Raw genomic sequence first — 21,909 nt, 5'->3', positions numbered from 1 at the left:
TCAGAAAACAAAAAAGAGCACTTCATAAAAGACGCAAATATCCAAGAGTGGGGAAGTACAGTATAAGCCTTTCCTAAATGTATGTAAAATTCTTTCATGCTGATCATTTTGCAGGGCTGGTTTTCCACCAAACACCCTTTGGGAAATGCCACTGGAGTAATGAATAATGATACTTTAAAAGTAAGATGCTAGACATGAGAAGCTCAATACAAAGTCTGGAAGATAGACTTAAGGAAATTTTGAAGAAAGTTGAACAAAAAGTCAACAAGAATAGGGAGAAGAATAAAGAGGCTTAAGAATATAACAGGATGAGTTCAAGAGGTTCAGCATCTGAATAATGTGTGCCAGAAGGAGTGCAGAGAGACAAGGAAGTGGGAAAAAATCAGTGATGAAAGAATTTTTAAAAATCTCAAGAAACTAAAGAATGGATGGGCACATACAGGGTGCCGCATGGCAGTGTCTCATCCTAGGTAAGACTGTAGAACAGTAGGGATGAAGAGAAGCTTCAAAGAAAACAGACAGGAGGCACCTTGGGTGGCTCAGTCAGTTCAGCGTCCGCCCTCAGCTTGGGTCATGATCTCAGGGTCCTGGAATCAAGCCCCATATGGGGCTCTCTGCTCAGTGGGAGTCTGCTTCTCCCTCTTCCTCTGCCCTCCCCCATCCCCATTCATGTTATCTCTCTCTCTCTCTCAAATAAATAAATAAAATCTTAAAAAAAAAACCAGCAGAAAAACCCAAGCAGGTTTCATATAAAATTAAACACGAAATCTAAGATTTACATGGGAAGACAAAGACAGGGGAAGGAGCAAACTGGGAATAATACAAAAGGGGGGTGAAGAAGATGTCAAGGAACTCAGAAGGCTTTGGAAAACTTCTTTTTGAGAGTTTGAAATGGACAGAGTATATATTGTGCTTGAACACAGAGATGTACATAGTAGTAACAGAGCTTAAGTTGAATTATTAAGTACCAGCAAAATTAACACATAAAGAAATCAACAAGATTTACTCTGAAAACAAAATGTGCAACAAAGGAAAAGTAATCAAAATACACTACTTGGCTCAACTGAAAATAGCATTCTGTAAATTTCAATGACAAAATACTAAATTTCACTCTAATCAAAATGATAATACCATGGTATTAAGATAGGGAAGTATATGTGGGTGGGTAAGGGACAAGGAGATTTATAATAAGAGTTAAATCTTCAACTTCTAAAGTAGGTTGTCAGTTAAAAAATGCCTGAAGCATAAAAACAATACACATAAAATGTAAGCATAAAAACAATATATGGAGGTAAATAAGACAATCGGTTGAATTAAAAGTGATTGCCATGTGGTGAGAAATAAACGACAGGGGAAAGGGGAGCCAGTTTGTTTTGTCTTTTGCGTCATAATTCTTAGAAACCTGTCATTCCTTTAAATTATGAGGATGTATATAACTCTGATAAAAAATAAAACTAACTCTTAAAAAGTATTGTGCAGGTAAAAAAATGCAAGGGAGGTATAAAGGATATAGTGTGGCACCCAGCTTTCAATCTATGATAGCTTTTACTGTTACCATTTGAAGGGTCTGTATAAGGCAACTTCAACTAATCCTTACATTGCATTAAGTGTGGAAACTGAGGCTCAGAAAGGGAAGTGAGATCAAGGTCACACAGAATGAGCCAAGGCCCAGGCAGAGGATGGCCACACAATAAAAAGTCAATAAAACTGCCACAGTCTGGCCAAGAGCAGGAAAGTGAGTTTCTACTTTTCCTAGGCTCTGAGACTCAGGCTGAGGGAGGGATACCAGCTCAGTGGCTGCCAGATGTAAATGGGATGTAAAACATTTAAATGGAATGGTGTGGCACAGTCATGAAGCCGCCACTGCTGTGGGTCTTCCAGGTACTGCTGAAAAGGCACACGGGCACCTCAGTGGTATCTAGAATGATGTGGGAGACCCGAGCAAATAGACAGGTATCTAGGGGCATGCCATGAAGTGGGAAGTCAGACAGAATATTCCTACCAAGGTTTGTATTTGTTTTTTTCTTCCTCATCCACAGAGCTTTGGGGCAAAGGCCACTGTTCATAAATCTAATGACACTCTGGGACTAAGCAAACCCAGGAATTGGCTGGAGCTAGATGCAGATGATGTACCTGGAGAAATCATGTAGTAGGACTCTTACTAGAGCTGACATAAATACCACAGGCAGGCTATATGTGGTCTTTCACAGGTTATGTGGAGAAGACACTAGAGTTGGCCTTCCCTTCAAGCTCTAGCGTTCTAGAATTTGGGTGGAAACATACTTAAGTCCTACGGAAAAGGCTATGCTAACTTCCCCGGGGACCATTCCCATACCTTCAACTTCTCTAAACAAGGTGGAGGACCTGCAGAGTAATCAGAGTAAGGTTTCACACATGTATCTCTACTTTTCACATAAGAAACGAGCACTGTTCTTTCTAGTATTCCCCTGGGGAGACTGTGTATCTATTCCAGTGGTGTAGCTCTTTTCAAGTTATCTTCCCAGATGGCTAGTTTATGAAATGGAAGCAGATACGCATGGCCCCGGTTGACTACCTGCCCACTGCAGCCACCACATTGTACCTTGAATCACATGTTCATTGGTTGGTCTCCAAAATCAAGTTCACTCTCATAGTAATAAGGTTTGCCACCACCGATGATGTTAAAAAAAAAAAAAAAATCAGCCAGGGCTTTGTCTGGGATTTTATAGGTTCGTTTTTGCTCCCATCAATCTCCAGCTATAGAGGTCCTGAACAGAAGGCAGCATTCACTGGGAACTAATGGTAACTCTGGACTTCAGTTTTGGTGGACGCTCTCTCCAGCTTTCAACATACCTTGCTGAATCCCATTCTAAAATGTCAGCCAGCACTCTGCACCTTACTGTCCCATGACTTCTTCAGGAATGATTTTCTAGAAGTTGTGAATTTCTTGAAAAGTTTAACATTGAAGAGTAAAGATGAAAAAAATGGAATTCTTCCAATTTCAGCTGCTTGTGAGAGGACTTAATAGCACCACGGTCAGTGCCTCTCCTGCTTATCAGTTGCTGTGTGCAGGGCCAGTAGCCTTTAAGAGTTTTCTTCCTCATCTGCTTGGTCCCTTGAAAACGCACAGGGAGAAACCCAGAAGCCCCTTGCCTGCTCTCGCTGGTCCTGTTCCGGTCACGTGCCGCTCCAGCGGTTTGAGGTTCACAGCGAGCACATGCGGAAGGTGCTGCTGTCTCACCTCCAGGCCTTCCTGGAGCACTTCACTCAGGAGCCGCTGAAGAAAGTCACCTTGCCTCAGGCATCACCCGGCCAGCATGGTACCAGCGGTTCCCTTGCACTGGTTACTCTTCACAGCCTAGGAGTGCTGGGCTCTCTCCTGGGACCAGAGGTGATGGTGGGAGGAGAAAGAACCAGCAGCTTCCAACACACTGCCTCAAGTTCTATGGAAACTATGGACCCTTCCTCAGAAGGTGATTGATTTTTTCGACTTGGTAAATTTCCCACGAATGGAATCTCAGATGTAAAAGGGACCTCAGAAGACAGTGAAAACTTCCCATTAAGGTCTAAAAAGGCTGAAGAGCGACCTTACTAGCCAAAAGAGTCTGTAACCCAAACCATCAATGTACCTATTTGTCCTACAGAAGCCTGTGCTACTGTCAAGTCCCCGCTCACTAACTGATGCTGAGGATGAGAGCCCAGCAGCTAAAATTCGGAGATAAACCCTGGAGGTGGAACCACGGCTGTAAGACCTGTTACCTCAGGGGAGCAAAAGGCCATTCCTACTCTGCTTCCACTCATTGAAGAGTCCAAGCCTTTGAAATCAAGCCTACCTCTAAAGACCAGTCTTGTACAAAGTGGGGATGAGCCAGACCAAACCAAGCCACCAAAAGTGTCACAAGAAAGGAGGCTTAAGGTTCCATTAGAACTGGGTTTAGGAGAGTTTACCAGTTCAAGTAAAAAAGAAGCCACTACAAGATCCTAACTTGGACTGGCTTGTTGATATGATCTCAGAAATGAAGCCTGTAGCAACTATTTTTATTTTATCTGAACTGAGGGCAGAGATGATGGTTCCCAAGGATGATGTTTCACCACTGATGCAGTTTTCCTCAAAATTTGCTGTAGCAGAAACTACTGAGGGAGAGTTTGAAGGCTGGGAAGGGGAAGAGGGGCTGAGCTAGGAAGACAATGACTGGTGACAAGAGGGGGGGGCATTTACACTATAGGAAAAAGGACTCCTTTAAGGAAAAAAACTACATCAAATGAATACCTCAAAAGCTGGCTCTGCAGACAAAACCCCTAGACCGTCCTGTTCTTGCCACAGCAGGAGCTCTTTTCCCAGTCTGCACTAACTGAAGTGTGAGCCCTTGAGGGCCAGCCGGGAGCCCTAGGCGGTGAAGCGGCTCACAGCCCTGGTTTCTCTGACGAAGAGCTGTGTGCCTTTGACTAAGAGCTCTGTGAAACTCAAGTGGCTGTGGAAAGGCTGAATTCCCCCCAGGAAAGAAAGAAAAGAAACACAAAAAGCCAAACTGATTAGCTTAATTTAGTGCCACTTCTTTAACAGTCAGAAGAGTAAGCTCTACTTTGAAATTGGACTTACAGAAAAAATTCTAGCTTTATTAAAGTATCTCAATGATTTTAAATTGCTAAGGTTTTGCTAGGCAGCTTGTTGGTTTACAGTTGTGCTGTCTGAGTGAACAGCCCTGTGGGAAGGTTCTTAAGGAGAAATAACTCTGACAATCCTAAATGTTTCCTAAATATCTGGTAAAGACTATTTTCATGAGAAAAAAAAAATCAGAGCAGTTGCACATGTATTTGAGTGGTGGCAGGATTATTGTGATGCTGGAAGGATTCTGGAAGGGATCAGTAAAAAGGGAGCACCCGGAACTGGAAAGGATGCATATTAGTACAAACTGGAGGATGGAGGTTCCTGGTGCTGGCCCCACCTCCACCCCACCCCCATGCCCCAGTTCCCCAACTCTGAGTTCATAGGACATCTACCTAAGTTCCTTCCATTGTTTTGAAACGATGAAGGTTTCTCTGAAACTATTTCAAATGCCAGAGATAAAACATTTGTTTAAAGATCGGATTTAGGTTTACAAATGGATGGGTTTGCGGGGGTTGCTAACTACTGGTGCAAGACAAGAGAAAGGAGATGGGGGGACTGGGGCTTGTGGCAGCTAATACATGATCTGCTCTTACCTGTGGGGGCCTGCATGGCTGAGCTGGGGATGGTGGCAGCATCTTGGGGTACAGTGCTGGTATCCGGTTCAGGGGTGCTGGTTGTTGGTGAGGTGGGTGGTGGGTTCAGCAAAGTCCGAGGCTTCCTCTGTCAAAACGGATGGGGAGAAGTTTGCTACCTGTGACAGGTAACTTGTCTTCTGATTCCTCTCTTCCTAGCTCTCAATTCACCCATGAGATGGAAATATCTCTGTGGATGGGGCTCTTGTATCTTTGTTTTCCACACAGAATCTTGCCTAGAGCTTTACCTATAGTAGATGCTTAGTAAATATTTTCTGAATCTGCATATAAGATTCTGGGCTCCTATCGAGCCAGAGCTTAACTCAGTCTTTTATATCTTTTATACTAGATTCAATATTATCATTTGAAATACCAGGTTCTTTATCAGTTGGGCAGACAAAAGCAAAAAAGGAAAAAAAAATGCTGAGGCTTAAGCCTACTTTGACATTATTTTGTACTTTGCTTCTCTCTTAAAAAAGGGAAACGTCCCTTCCCCTAACTGTAGACTCATTCTTCTACCTACCTCTTCAGCTCATCAACTGCCATTTTTCATCTTAAACTTTAAACTCTAAGGTCTAAATCTCTAACTAAATTACTTCTCTAAAAACCCTGCAGCTTTACCTGTGCCATTCCTTTAGAGTAATAAACTGTCCCTTCTGCCTGGAATGCCCCCCACCTTTTTTTTTTAACTTTATTAATATCTATTTATCCAGGAAAATTTTCTAGATTTCCTCCAGTTAGTCTCTTTTGTGCTATGTCTGTACTTTGTGTTGCATCTGTCACAATGAATTGTCATAAATATTTACATACTGGTGTCCTCTATTAGCCTGGAGCTCCTTGAGGGTCTGATTCTGAGTACCGCTCCTAGCATGGCAATTGCCATATGATAAGTCTCAATAAATATTTCCAATGAAGCATGCAGTACAGAATACCAATATTGAGGGAAGTAATAAAAATGATTTGAGAAAAATCTAACATCTTCTCTATGCTGTTCAGGGAGTCTCTAGGGGAGAAAGATCTCAGAAGATTCTTCTCAAGAAACAGTTTTCTAAAAGCCATTCTGAAAGCAAGGAAAACGTAATTATCACTGAGATCCAGAAATCCCTTTTTTACTAAATGTCCCATGTAGGGGCCACTGTTGGGAGCTATATAAACCTGTCTGGCTTCTAGGAGAGTATTATGTAAAGCAATAACACCAGTGACAGCAGGCATAGATACGATGGCCTGGTCTGTGGAAGTTATCATGCAAACACTTATGAAACATTCAAAGCATACATGGGACGTGGATATTTCCTCATTTTTAAATTTTTTTGATACTGCTAAAAGTCAAAGTCTAAATAAGCAAGGAGTCAGGGAAGAAAGGAAATAGCAGTTCAACTTCACAGAGTTGGTGGTAGGATTCCATGGGGTCCCTGAAGGAACAAGCCTCGTGAGTTCGGTGCCCAAATATTGTAGCAGAAAGCAGAGAAAAGGAAGGCATTTCTGTTTGAGATAGGTGCATTTACATGTATTATATCTCTTCATATATTACCTCATCTCTATTTTATTGGCGAGAAAACTGGGGCTCAGGGCCTTATTCAAAGTTTCCCACAGTCACACAAGTGGTAACAAATGGAGATGAGATATAAACCTGTTTGTCTAGCTTTGAAGCCTCTGCTCTCATCACGAGACCACTTTACCCAGAAAGGAACAGAAGGGTCAGAGTTAAGTGGAAGGCATAGACATTTATAGAAGTAGGCAAAAGCACAGGAGGGAAAATTAGTGAGCCAAATGCCAGCCCATAAAATATAGGATAAGATGAGAATTATTGTTTTCAAGAGGATTGGAAAGAAAGGGGATTTTGGTTATTACTATGTTTAGGACTGCCTGAGGAAGCAGAACAGAGGCAATCGTAGAATCATAGTGTTTAGGTTTTGAAGGATCTTAAAGGCCACTTAATCCAACCATCCCTTTCCTACTTCCCTCTTCCTGAAAATATCCATCCCATATGAGTCATCCAGCCCTTGACAAAATGCCTCTAATGATGGTATTGACAGATCACCACCCTCCCTCCCTCCCTTTCTTCCTTCCTCCCTCCATTCCTTTCTTTCTTTTGGCAGATCACTACATCCATTTTGTGATAGATTTAACTGTTCCTTTTATGTTGAGACAAAGGCTGTCTACTTGAGTTTCTACTTTTTGGTTCTGGTTTTGTCTTTGAAACTTTACAAATTTTTTTCCTCTTTAATTGGATGTCCTCAAAATGTCTTCACATCATCAAAAGCCTGGCTTCTCTGGCCTTGGAATCTTTAGAGCTTTCAGTCTCTCTCCATAGCAGAAGAATAAGAAGAGAGTAGTGGAGATAAAAATGAACCAGGACCTGAGTTAGGGGTTAGATCAGGAGCATATGTGTTACATAGAAAGATCAGGATGTGACAGCAAGAATTCAAAGCCAATAAACAAGAGATAATCTCAATTAGAACATCATAACTAAAATCATCCATCCATGCTGCATTTATTGAACATCTCCAAAGAGATTGAGATGGAAGGCACTACAGGAGAAAAAGAGAAGATCAAGATTAGGTTCTTGACCTTGAGGAGCTTATATTCTAGAAGAACTGAAGTCAGCTGAAATTAATAAACAGAACAAAACCAATTAACCAACCAACCAACTAACCAACCAACCAATCAAACTTACAGAAGAACTCATGGGATTAGAAAGGGGTGTCCAGGGAGAACTAGGTATCATTTCCATACTGAAACTCAGGTAGTCTAGTTCAGGAAGGAGTTGCAAAGAAATCCCTTAACAAAAAGTGAGTGGAGAAGGTGATGCTAAAGGAAGCCATAGAGAAATAGCTGAGGAAATTTTTTATCGATGGTTTCCCTAGGGAGGACATGAATGAAGAACTAGTCATGACTAAAAAGTGGCACTCGCAGTTAACAGTGCTCAGTGAAGCTTGACTCAGCAGTCTTTTCCTGCATGAGAGGTAAGTGTTATCTCCTTCAGGAAATGTGGGAGAGTGCCCGTGGTACCCATGGCAGGGCAGCAGTGACCTTGGAACTAGAACATCTGGAGCCCCATCTCTGGAGCCTTTGTTGTTTATTAGCTATGTGACCTTAGGGAAGTCATTTAATATCTGTCTTAAATTACTTAACTATTAGATAACATTAACACTACCCATCTCCTACAGTTTTGTGATCATCATGTGATATGTATGTAAAGGTGTCTGATACAGAGCCTGATATTTACTAGGTACTCGGTAATTTTCTTTCTTTTTAAAAGAAGGGGCAGGGATAGAAAAAGAAATACATTTATAGAGTCAGATTTCTGTTTCTGTTCCTGCGCCTGGGTCTAATCTGGGTAGGTTAACAATTAGGAACAGGGTCTTCCATCTAGGGAAGATATTAGACCAGAATTCCCTCAAATGTGAGTAGCTTTTAAAGTCAAAATTTGTTTCTTATCCACACCATCCTATCTCTAATATTACCAACTCCCAGTTAAGTAGATTAACAGGGACGACAATTTAAGAAATTCCTGTTAAAAGCATACACAAGGTGGAAAATAGGGCCAGACATGCCCCTTTCCAAGATGGATGGATACGGGTGCATTACCCCTTTATGACCCTTTATCCCTTTCTAGGAAACCCACATTTTTACCTACCTTACTGCCAGGTTTGGGACCCCTCTTCTTTGGGAATTTCAAAGGTTCAGCTGACTTGGATGGGGTAGAGATGGGGTGGGGAATTAGGGGCTTGGGTGTCCGGCCCCGCTTCTTTCCTGGTTTACGCCCCCTCTGCCCTGGTTGATGGTCCAAGACAGTTTTGGTGCTGCTGTGGAGGCTGGGCTTCTCAGTGTTCACATCAGATGCAGGATAGGGATTCTTTGGAATCACAACTGCAAGAAAAAGACTCATTCTATCACCCCCTCCTCCCACCTGCATTCCCATCCCAAACAGCAGGGGTGGGGGTGGGGTGGGGGGGTGGCAAAGACTTGTTACTTCTGCTTGGGTAGTTTTATCCCAAGAAGCTGGTTTCCTGGTATCTGACCTAAATGTTAGAAAATCTCAGAGGAGAACTGAATTTATATTGGTTAGAATTGGAAGTTTTAATTATTTCTGGCAGATGCAGAGAAAATATTAAATTTTTCTCCCCAAGGCATCTAGTTAAAGCATATAAACAGAATCATAGGCTCATAGACAGAATGACTTTAGAAGCCTACAATCCCTTCCTGCTAAGAATGCAGATCCAAGGCTTAGCAGAGGAAATGATGCCTTCTCCGGATTACACAGTGAACTGGGATAAGGACTTATGTTTTGACACTGGGCCCTGACAAGCAAGTTAGGCATTTTCTACACCGATCTACTTAAAATTTTCATGTGATTATTGCAATGATAGTGAAACACATGGAAATACATATATCTGACAGCATCTCTCCCTAGTTCAAAAATCTTTGCTCCATATGACCTTTAATGTAAAGTCCAAATTCTTTATCCTGATATCCAAGGACTTTTGGTACTTAATTCCTGCCTTACTAGGCAGTTATGCCTGATGTCTTTTCCTGACACACACCTCCACTGTGTTCTAGCCCACTTGTTTTCTGAACACCAATTCATTCATATATATTGAGTTCCCTATTCCTCTTAGTCAAGAAAACATCAATACTCAGATTCCAACACTCAGCTCCAGGGTCACCTCCTTACTGAGGCCTTGTCTGACCATTCCCCAACGAAGTCAGTACCACCCTACCTCCAAAGCATTCTGGAGACATCTATGTTAGGATACTTTAAATTTTACTCCCAACTATTCATCTTCTCCTTAAATTGAAAATGCTTCAAGGTAAGCACATCTAATTCATTCCACAAATAGTTACTGAGCACTTACTATAGGTTAACAAAACATAGTTTCCACTGTCATGGAGCTTACCTCCTAGTTGGGGAGACAGAAAACAGACAAATAAATATACAGTATAATACCAGGTAAGTGCTATGATGAAAACTAAAGGAGGGTAAGGAGAGAGAGGGGTGAGGAAAGTTCTCTTTGAGGAGGTGACATTTACACAGAGCTCCCAAATGAAATAAAGGCAAAGCCTAATGAAAACCTGAGAAAAGCACCTCTCAAGTAGAGGGTACATAACAAGTGCAAAGATTCTGAGACGGGAACATGTCAGGGGGGTTGAGAAATGGTAAGGAGGTCAGTATAGCCAGAGTGAGTAGAAAGGAGTGGCAGGGGATCAGGTTAGAAAAGGAGTAGCAGGGGTGCCTGGGTGGCTCAGTGGGTTAATGCCTCTGCCTTTGGCTCAGGTCATGATCTCAGGGTCCTGGGATTGAGTCCCTCGTCGGGCTCTCTGCTCAGCGGGGAGCCTGCTTCCCTCTCTCTCTGCCTGCCTCTCTGCCTACTTGTGATCTCTCTGTCAAATAAATAAATAAAATCTTTAAAAAAGAAAAAAGAAAAGGAGTAGCAATAAGATTGGGTAGGACTCTGCAGATGGTGAAAATGAATCTGATATTATTCTAAGTATGAAGGGAAGCTGCATGAGAAGAACTAGGGAGACTGGCTCATAAACTAATCACAGTGCGCAGGTAGAGGGTAACGCTGCTTATGCGTCTAGGCAGGATGTAATAGATTATGGCAATGTGGTGTTGCTAGTGCAACAGTTAGGAAAAGTCAGATACGTTCTTTGAAGAGACACTGCAGTGTTGTAGAAATCACAAGGACTAGATGAACTGGAATTCCAGGCATGAGTGGGGAAGGCTTCTGAGGTAGCTGACACTGTTTTCTTTCCTGAGGACATTTGCCAATTTGGGGCATGAACTGAGGATCAGGTGTGGTCTGTGCAGAAGACCTCTACTGGAGGAGAGAGAAATCCAACAAGTTGTTGTGACAGATCGGAACTTGAGCTCCATATGTGTGGCCAATTTTCCCCATGGGACACTTGCTAAGTTCTGAGCCTGCACATTGGATATATGAAGCTAGGCTGAGAGCTTCTACAAGGTAGAATGAAATCTCCTTTAATCTTGTGGTTATAGGGATAAATAAGGTCCCACTAGATGGAGGAGATCTACCTCAAGCACATATCCCCTCTTCAAGATAAATGCCATATTTTGAAATTGTAAGGAGTAAAAGGTTAAAGAACTAAACCCCTAACCTCTAAAGGTAGGACAATCTCTTGCAATTTTTCAGGACTGAGAAAACAGAGAGATCTATTAGGTTCTCAATCAAGAGCCCCGGAGGGCCCACACCCAAGAAACAGGTATAGCCACAGATATAATCCAGACCTGGAGTAGCTCAATCCATTATTAGATTGGGAGGAATAGGCCCTTATCCTATTAGCTAACAGAGGAAAGGAAGAATTCTTTCTAATGGAAGATACTAGCTGGAGCCTCAACAGTTCTTTTATATAAAATATCCAGTATATCACAAAAAATATTAGATGTAAAAAGAGGCAGAAAAAGGGATTGGTAACCAAGAGAAAATACAGACAATAGAAGGAGATTCATATATGATCCAGATAATGGAACAGATGCTTTAAGATAATCACAGTTAAATAAAAAAAGAAATCATAGTTAATATGTTAAAGAAAGTAGAGGAAAAGATAAACAAAATGTAGGAGAAGATAATACCCACAGAAAACTGGAATCTATATAAAAAATTAAATGAATATCCTGGAATTAAAAATGTAACATGAGAAAATTAAGAACTCATTGGATGGATTTAAGGGAAGACAAGATCCAGCAGAAGAAAGGATTAACGAACTTGAAGAAAAATCAATAGAAAACATCCAAAGTGAAGCAAAAATATAGGGAAAAAAACCCAGATTAGGGCATTAGAGACATGTGGGCATAGTCAATGGATCCAAAATATGCATAACTATAATCCAGGAGAAGACAGAATTAGGCAAATGTAATATTTAGAAACCAATGAAACAAGAGCTCAGCAATCTACAAGCAGCAAAAATCCCCCCTCCAAAAAAGTCCCTCAAACTAAACCAAGACACATAACTGTTAAATTGCTGAAAATAAAAGATAAAATATAAATGAAATGAAAAACAGATTTTTTTTTATCAGAGAAAAGAAGCATTACTCTTATAGGAGCATCAATAAGACATCCTAACAGATACTATAGAAATTGGAAGCAGCAGAGATATATTTTAAGGGCTAAAATATACAAACTGCCAACCTAGAGTTCTATACCCAGTGGAAAAAAATCCTTCAAAAATGAAGGTGAAATAATATTTTCAGACAAATCAAAACTGAGGGAATTTGTCACTAGCAAATCTAAACTACAGGAAATAAAAAGGAAGTTCTTCTGGCTGAAGGAAAAGTAATCCCAGGCAGAAAGATGGAACTGAAAGAAATGAAGAGCATAAGAAAGGGTAAATAAAAAAGTGCTAGATACAAAAGAATTTAGAACAAGAACTGACTGGAACAAAAACTTGTACAATGATTTGTAGAGTTTATAATGTATGTATTAGTAAATTATATGAAAGCAACAGCACAGAGGATGGAAGGAGGAGACAATGCAGCCAAACTTTGTTAAGAATTTTGCATTACTTGGGGAGTGGTTACAAAGTACTTATTTAAAGAAGACTTTGGTAAGTCCAGGCTACATATTTGCACAGGATACCTAGTTAAAGAATTACATAAGAATGTATCCCTAAAAGCTAAGGAGAGAGAAATGGGGTAATAAATATACCTGACTAATCCAAAAGGCAAGAAAGGAAGGATAAAAAAATGAGGAAGCACTCAGACAAAGAGAAAACGAAAAGCAAAATGCAAAATGGTTAAATCCAAATTAATAATTATATTAAATACAAGTGGATTAAGTAAAACAATTATTAGGAAAAAGTTAACATTCTGCACCAATCCTGCCCCCCCCCCAGTACTCAATTATATCTGTTTATAGGAGGGCCTTGAAATATAAGGACACCAGAAATATAACACAGAAAAAAGATAAAAACAAACAGATGGAAAACATATACTCTGTAAACATTAACCAAAATAAAGCTCATGTGACTATATTAATATCAGACAAGTCAATCTTTAAGGCAAGAAGTATGACTAGACTAAAAAGGAATATTTCATCAAGATTAAATAGTTAAATTTACATAGACCTAATAACACAAAACATATAAAGCAGAAGTTTAGATAACAAAGAGGACAAACCAACAAATCCAAATTATGAGTGGGAGATTTTAACATATCTCTCTCAGTAACTGATAGGTTAAGAAGTTGAAAAAAAATCAGTAAGGGGAGGAAATATTTGAATAACTCAATTAACTGACTAATAACATAAATAACCAATTAACCAACCAACTTAACTGACATCTACAGAACACTATACTCAATAAGTATAGAGTGCATTTTCTTTTCAAATGCGATATGATATTATGCGATATGCTGAGTGAAAAAGAAATCCTGAATAAAGTTTGAAGAACTGAAATCATACAGAACACGTTGTCTAATCACAGTGGAATTTATTTATTAATTTATTTGTTTAGTCTCAGCCACAATCTTCAACATTTTTTAGAAAATTCTATTGCTTTGGTGTTTAAAAAAAACTTTTATAATCACCCTATATTCATAAATTCTAATCCAGCAGGAAGATAAACAAGTTAGTGTTTCAGCTCCACTACCAGTAACACAGAAATATTTATAGCTCTGAAAACAAAGATCTGCAGGCAGGAACTTAAGAATTTGAAGATTCTTTTGTGCCAGCTGATTCAATTTACACATCTGCATTCATTTACTTATTCTAATCACTGCTTAAAAACTTTACGTTAATATAGTTAAGCATAAACTATGTGTGGCTTTTTTTTTTTTTAAGATTTTATTTATTTATTTGACAGAGAGACACACAGCGAGAGAGGGAACACAAGTAGAGGGAGTGGAAGAGGGAGAAGCAGGCTCCCCGCGGAGCAGGGAGCCCGAAAGGATCCTAGGACCTTGGGATCATGACCTGGGCTGAAGGCAGATGCTTGACGACTGAGCCACCCAGGTGCCCCGCTCTGTGTCTGTCTTATAAGAGAAATACAAAGTGTCAAAAGGAAGAATCTTTTTTCTTTTCTTTTCTTTTTCTTTTTAAAAGATTTTATTTATTTATTTGACAGAGAGAGATCACAAGTAGGCAATGGCAGGCAGGCTCCCCGCCAAGCAGAGCTGGATGCGGGGCTCCATCCCAGGACCCTGGGATCATGACCTGAGCCGAAGGCAGAGGCTTTAACCCACTGAGCCACCTAGGCACCCCAAAAGGAAGAATCTTAACATTTTTTTTGCTTTGATATCTTGAAGCTTTTTTTTTAAAGTTTTTATTTGAGTATAGTTGGCACACAGTATTACACTGGTTTCAGATGTACAACACAGTGATTCAACATCTCTATATGTTATGCTATACTCCCAAAATGTGTAGCTAACATCTCTCACCATACAACACTATTATATTATCATTGACTATACTCCCTATGCAGTAGCTTTTATTCTTATGACTTATTCATGCCATAAATGGAAGCCTGCACCTCCCACTCCCACTTACCTAACCACAGTGGAATTTAAATAGGAACCAGTACCAGAAAATTAATTAGAAAAACCCCAAATGCTAAGAAACTAAGTAACATATACTTGTAAATTATTCAAATACCAAAGAAATAAAAATAGAAATAAAAAAATTCCTTGAACTTAAAATTCATGAAAATATGACAGATCCAAACGTGTGAGATTTAGTTAAAGCAGTGCACAGAGGAAAACATACTGCTTTAAATGTTTGTATTAGAAGAGGAGAAAGGTTAAATATCAATGATCTAAGCTTCTATTTCAAAAAGCTAGGAAACGAACAGCAAACTAAACAAAAAAAGTAGTGTAAGGAAATTATAGAGATGAGTGGATAAGTCAATGGAAAAAAGAAAGCGGACATACTACAGAGAAAATCAACAAAGGTTGGTACTTTGAAAAGATAACCTTTTAACAAGTCTGATTAAGAAATATAAAAAGACAAATATCAAGAAGGAAAGAATGGATTTCATTATAGATGATTCGGGTATTAAAAAGATAGTAACAGGACATCATATATAACTTTATGCAACTACAACTGAAAATTTAGATGGAATGCGCAACTTCCTTGAAAAATTGGCTTATTAAAATGGACAGAAGACCAAACAAAATATAAAGAGCTATATACACAATAAAGAAATTGCAATTGCAATGAAAAGCTTTTCTGCAAAAAAAAAAAAAAAAAAAAAAAAAAAAAATTCCAGGCTCAGATGCCTGATTGTACAAAACCTGTTCAGATAAATGGAAGAGGGAACACTCCCCAAATCATTTTATGAGGCCAACATAATCCTCATGCCAAAACATGACAAAGATATTACGAGAAAGCAAAACTATAGACTAATATCGCTCATGAACACAGATGCACAATCTTTAACAAAATATTAGCAAATTCAATCTGGCAATTTATAAAAAGGATAACATATCATGACTATGTGGAATCTATCCCAGAAATACAAAGATTGCTTAACAATAGAAAAAAAATCAGCTGAACTTACCACATAAACAAAAAAAGAAGAAAACCCACGTAACATTGCAATAGATACAGAAAAAAAGCATTTGACAAACTTCAATACTCACTCATCATAAAAAAATCAGCAAATTTGTAATTTCCTTATAGAAAAGGTCATTTATAAAAAAAAATCAGTAGAAGCCAGCATACTTAATGGTGAAATATTAAACACTTTCTTACTGAATTATGGAACAAAATAAAAATATTCAACATCACCACTTCTTTTTTTTTTTTTTTTTTTTTTAAGATTTTATTTATTTATTTGTCAGAGAGAGAAAGAGCGAGAGAGCACAGGGAGACAGAGTGGCAGGCAGAGTCAGAGGGAGAAGCAGGCTCCCTGCCGAGCAAGGAGCCCGATGCGGGACTCGATCCCAGGACGCTGGGATCATGACCTGAGCCGAAGGCAGCTGCTTAACCAACTGAGCCACCCAGGCGTCCCAACATCACCACTTCTATTCAACATTGTATTGAAGGTCAATGTAACAAGGAAAGAAAAAGAAAAGAAAGCTACAAATACAGGTTGTAAAAAACAAGCATTATTTGCACATGACATGACTTTTGACATCAACTGTACCTTTTTCCATCTACAAAACCTAGTAAGATAAAAAAATGAATCTGGGAAGGTCACTAGATGTAATTCAATATGCAAAAATTTATTCTATTTCTCTATATAACAATTAGAAAATGAAAACCCCAAATCAAATATTCAGTGAAAGACATGCAATACATCCACACTAAAAACTGTAACACATTCTAAGAGAAATTAAAGAAGATCTAGATACCACTTATCATCACACTCATGGATCAGAAGACTCAAGTTATGCTCTCAATTCTCATCAAACAGACTTAAAGAGTCAATGAAATTCCAATCAAAATCCCAGCAGTTTTTCTTTAATGTGTGTATGTCCAAACTGACAAGTTAATTCTAAATTTTATTAGGAAATGCAAAGGATCTAGTGTCTTCTCAAAGTGATTTACATTCCCACCAGCAAAGCTGGAGGGAGTGTTTGCATCATTAGACACCAAGGCTCATTATAAAGATGGAGTACTTAAGACATGTGATATTGGTGTTAAGGTAATCAAATGGATCAAGGGAATAAAACAGAGTCCAGAGATAGACCTACATATACACAGTCATCTTATTTATAATAAAGGTGCCCCTGTAATTCTGTGGTGGTGGTCGAGGAGGGGATCACTTCTACAATAAAACTGTGGTGAGTCAAACAGATAGCCATATGGAAAAAAATGAAACTTTAACCCTGCATTTCATATCAGATACAACAATGAACATGAAGTCTAAAACATCCAACTTTTCCAAGAACACAGAAGGTACTATCTTCAAAACTCTGGGGTAAGCAAGATTAAACAAACAGGTCACACAGAGCATTAATTATAAAAAGACTGACATATATGACATCAGTAAAATAAATTCTGTTCATCAAAAGACAACATTAGGGAAATGAAAAAGAAAAAAGAAATCTAGAAAGTGGGAAAGGATACACAAAACATATGTCAGAGAAGCAATATCCAGAAAATACAAAAGAATTTCTATAATATGTAATAAAAAGACTGACAATCCAATTTTCAAAAGAAGAGACTTGAAGAACTAGGTCACAGAACTGAACTTACAAATAGCAGATAAGGATATGAAAAGTTACTAGTTATCAGTAAAATGAAAATTAAAACTACAGGACACTGTATCTCCACCAAACTGCGAACATTAAAGGACCGGCAGTACCTGTAGTGGCGAGGAATACGAAGCAACCAGAACTCTTGTGCATTGCTGATGGGAATGTAAATCACTTTGAGAAGACACTTAGCTTTACACTCTCACCCGGCAATTCCGCACCTGGGCATACACCAAACAAGAATGAGGGGCATGACCACCAAAAGACATGTACTAGAATGTTCACAGCAGCATTTTTCAGAAGATTCCCTGGGAGTCGCAGGCATTATCTAAAAGTCTGAAGATGTACATAATCTATGATTCAGCAATTTCAACCTTAGGTATAAACTCCAGAGAAACTCTTGAATATGTATACCTCAGATATGTGTAAATGTATGCTCATACGATGTCACTTGTGATAACTGAAAACTTGAAATGATCTGATATTTATTATTAGTAAAATGCACTTAAAAAATGTAGTTTTCAAAGTATGATCTGGGAACCTCTTCGGGACCTTGAAATCCTTTTGCGTGTCTATAAGATGAAAACTATTTTCATGATACTAAAACATTATCTCCCCTTTCCACTCTCATTCTCTCACAGTGGAGTTTTCCAGAGACTATGTGATATCATCAATCTGACAGCTAATGGATGTGTACTTGTATATTCTTATGTTTTAAAAAATTCTAAGTTTTTATTTCTAATACAGTGATATGGAGCACCTCCATAAATAAAATCTCTTTGGGGTCTTTAAGGATACCAAAGTTTCCTGATACCAAAGGGTTTGACAACCATTGACCTAAAATTATAATCACTTCCTTGCCCTGTTTTTCCTAACATGCTTACAGAAAAGAACTGCCTATTCTCTACCTATTCCACACCCAAACCTGAGTTACTGAACATGCCAAATATTTAAACTGATTATTCTAAACCCTAAGATTGCCCCCTGTATCTCTAGTAAGACCAGGAACTGAACTAGGCAGGGAGGTAAGGGATTTACTTTGGAGTTCCTGTCATCACATGATAACGTGCCAAGTTCCTAGCAGAGACCCAGCACATGTCTGTAGAAAAAAAGAAAACAGATATAAGAGATGAACTGAACAGGTCTTTACATGGCCTTCAAATAGTCAGAAAACAGTTTTTCCTCCTTCTTCTCTTTTCTCTTAAAGCTAGACAAAAAAATCCATGTTGCCAACTGTCAAAGAGGTTGACCTCTCTGGCCTGAAAGATCTGGGCAGAAGAACTACTGACAAATTACATTTAATAGTTCAAAAAAATCAGAGCATGCAGGTCATGTGTGAGAAGCTAGCACTGAGATTAAAGCTTCATACTAATTTAAAAGCTTTTTAATAATGGATTTCTTAAGCTATCCTGAGGGATTCCAGGATTTGGAAGTTCTTCCCACCAGGAAGCCCTATTTTGCCACATTCTAACTTAATTATCCTAGTTGGGGGAAAAAAAATGGAGTGATGTCAGGGGACTTGGGATCTAATTCGAGTTCTGTCCCTTATGGTGTGACCTTGAGTCTGTCATTTAAACACAATCTTTTCTTATTTTTCCAAACGTAAATAATTAAAAAATTTAATGACTGTCCTACTTCAGAGAGAAAGATCAGAATATTCTCCAATACATTTTGACACTAATAAGTGTGACAGAATTACACTCTTAATCAACAAGCCTTTGACAAAATTCTTGCACATTCATGTGGCCTTTGTAACAAACCCATGAAGGTGACATATCATCCTCCTTTGACATTTAAGGAGAGCAAGCCTCAGAGACGTGATGGTGGCAGAGCCAGGCAAGATTCTAGTCTCTGTTGTCTTCAGGGCACACATTCTGTCACATAGCCTAGGAGAAAGGAAGCAAACTCTCTTTCTTCAGGAGCCCAGAAGGGGATGACTCTTATGTTAATTTGTTTGACCATGAGTTGAAAATTAAGTAAATGCTAAGTATCAAGGTTTGCCAGTTATCATGGTGAAAACCCAATACCACTGCTGTCCTAAAAAAAGCACAATGTTGAGATGGTTAGTAACCTTTACACAATCAATCACAATTTAGTGGGTATGGACTCAGGTAGGGAAGGTACAAGATGAACCCGGAACATATTGGTCAGAAAGTAATGGGAATGCTCAAGGAGTGATGGAGACATGTCAAGAGGGCACGGGAGTCAACTTCAAGGGGCTTCCACAGGCCAAATCTGGGAAAGTTTGAACATCAAAACAAATAATGGTAATAAGAAATTAGTAATGAATCAAAAAAGTGTGGGATCCTATTGATATAACTAATGCATAAATAAAAAAACACAGAGAAGGGAAAGTTGTTGCTTATAGTAGAACCCCAACTAACAAACGTGGAAGAAGTGAGGGAACTAGAAAGTAGCTATTTGGCTACTGATTCAGGTGAGACTCATCAACAGATGCTAAAACTACAGGGTGAAAATTTGGTGAGACACAGGATATTTACTGTCTCAAAATATTTCTCCAAAAGATGATTAATTAATTACAAAAGAACGAGGTGAAGAAACTTAGTAAATACCGCCGGGACCAAGTAACCAAAGTTGCTCCAGTAATGGGACAAACAGATATCATGTGTCTCCAAATGTGATGCTTTGAGAAGAAAGTCACTTCTAGAACATTCATGTCAAAAATGTATGAACTGAATCTGATCTTGAGGTAACATCAGACAAACCCACTTGAGACCCAATCTATAAGATAACTGGACAAATATTTATAAAGAAATATTGAGGTCATGAGATACAAGGAAGAATGATGGAAAAACTTCTCCAGGACTAAGAAGACATGACAATTAAGTACAACTCATGAACCTAATTTTCTTATCCCAAAAGGACATTAGTGGGACAGTTGGCAAAATATGAGTAAGGCTTATAGATTAGCTACTGGTATTCTATTGATACTAATTTTCTGGTTTTAATAACATTAGAAGGTCTACAGATTAGCTCTAAATAATATATTAATATTAATTTTCTGATTTTTAAAAAGATATTAACTAATCCCTACATCCACTGTAGGGCTGGAACTCACAACCTGGAGATCAAGAGTTCTACATTCTACCCACTGATCCAGCCAGGTGTCCCTAATTTTCTGATTTTAATAATGGTACTATACTTACAGAAGAGCATGTCCTTATTTTTGGAAAATATACACTACAGTCTTTAACAGTAAAGGGACAGTATGTATACAAGTCATGTGTCAAATGGTTCAGAAAAAAAATATGTATTTATTGAGAGAGACTACTAATACAAATGTGATCGATGTTAATATTCAGAGAATTCTTTGTACTCCTGTTATAATTTTTCTGTAAGGCTGCAATTAGGTCAAAGTTTTACAAGAGATTCATAAGTGTGGTACCAAAATGTACATGTACACAGGGGTTATAAGAACCTGGATGAAGGAGTGACTAACTCTGCAAGAAGGGGAGAGGGTGCAAGGGAGACAGGCAGGTGAGACTTGTCAGGCAAGATTTCAAGGTGACATTTTAACAAATCTTTGAAGAATAAATAGATCTTGCATTGGGAAAAGGGCAAAAGTGGAGGGAGAGCAAGGGTACTGCAAACAGAGGAGACAGTACAGAGAGAGGCAAAGAGTGGTTAAAAAAAAAAAAAAAAAAGCATGGTTACACGAAGATCCATGGGCAGTTGTGAGTGGCTGAAGTCCAGAAGGAGAAACAGATAAGGTTAGAGAGAGATGCTGGAGTCAGCTTGAGAAGAGTCCATATGACATTTAAGGAGGTCTAACATACAAAGACTCTGCCAACAGACACAGGGTGGGTCCTATGGCCCTCCATATGGCAAAGGTAAGGGTGAGGTTCATTGCAAAGGCAAAAGCACTTCTAAGGCAGGATGGAGTACATAAAGTTGTGTAGAACTGGTCTCCCCTCCTTGATAAACTTCTTTTGATCTGTGTGCATATGTGTATATCTAGTCCTCATTCCCTTGGCGATAATCATGACTAATAATGTTGCTAAAAGGCAGACAAACTGTTAAGACCACGAATGAATAAAAGTAGTTTACAAATGGGTGTCCCTTAATGATGGAGTTAAATTTGCTTAAAAGGAACTGGCATTTATTTTTTGGGCACTTACTATGAAAGAGGCAGTATGGCAATGCAGATAGCCATCATCTTCCGTAACATTTACTAGGGTGTATATGACCCAGTACATACTGGCAGTTAAAACAATGGGCTGTGAAGCCTTGCTATGAAGTAATAATAATAATAATTCTATTATTATTATTATTATATTATTATTATTATTATTATTATTATTATTATAGTCAATGCATGAGGCTACTGAAACTTGAGTAACTTGGCCAAGGCCACGTAAGTAAAGGCAAGGCTGGAATTCAAGTCCAGAATGCCTAACTCTAAATCCTTGCATTTTCCATCATACCACACAGCTTTCCATCATACCATTCACTCATCCAGCAAATATTCTGTATCAGGAATAGATTATGTGGTAGGCTCCACAGCATGAACC

At 38.8% G+C, this 21,909-nt stretch overlaps 1 protein-coding gene across 8 annotated transcripts in view; it reads right to left on the bottom strand.

The window, feature by feature from the left end:
- SCMH1 (Scm polycomb group protein homolog 1) overlaps nt 1-21,909 on the bottom strand; it is a 171,936-nt gene that overhangs the window by 32,223 nt on the left and 117,804 nt on the right. For all 8 annotated transcript variants that reach the window (XM_080802756.1, XM_080802757.1, XM_080802758.1 and 5 more), the window contains 2 exons: nt 8,861-9,093; nt 5,182-5,308 (listed from right to left, as the gene is read on the bottom strand). In XM_080802756.1, coding sequence (XP_080658882.1) covers nt 5,182-5,308; nt 8,861-9,093 — 360 coding nt within the window. The remainder of the gene's footprint in view (nt 1-5,181; nt 5,309-8,860; nt 9,094-21,909) is intronic.

Source organism: Martes martes, assembly GCF_963455335.1.
Source record: "Martes martes genome assembly, chromosome: 4".
Lineage (NCBI taxonomy): Eukaryota > Metazoa > Chordata > Mammalia > Carnivora > Mustelidae > Martes > Martes martes.
Note: the sequence above shows the minus strand (reverse complement) of the source record. Positions and strands in the feature narration are given on the sequence as shown.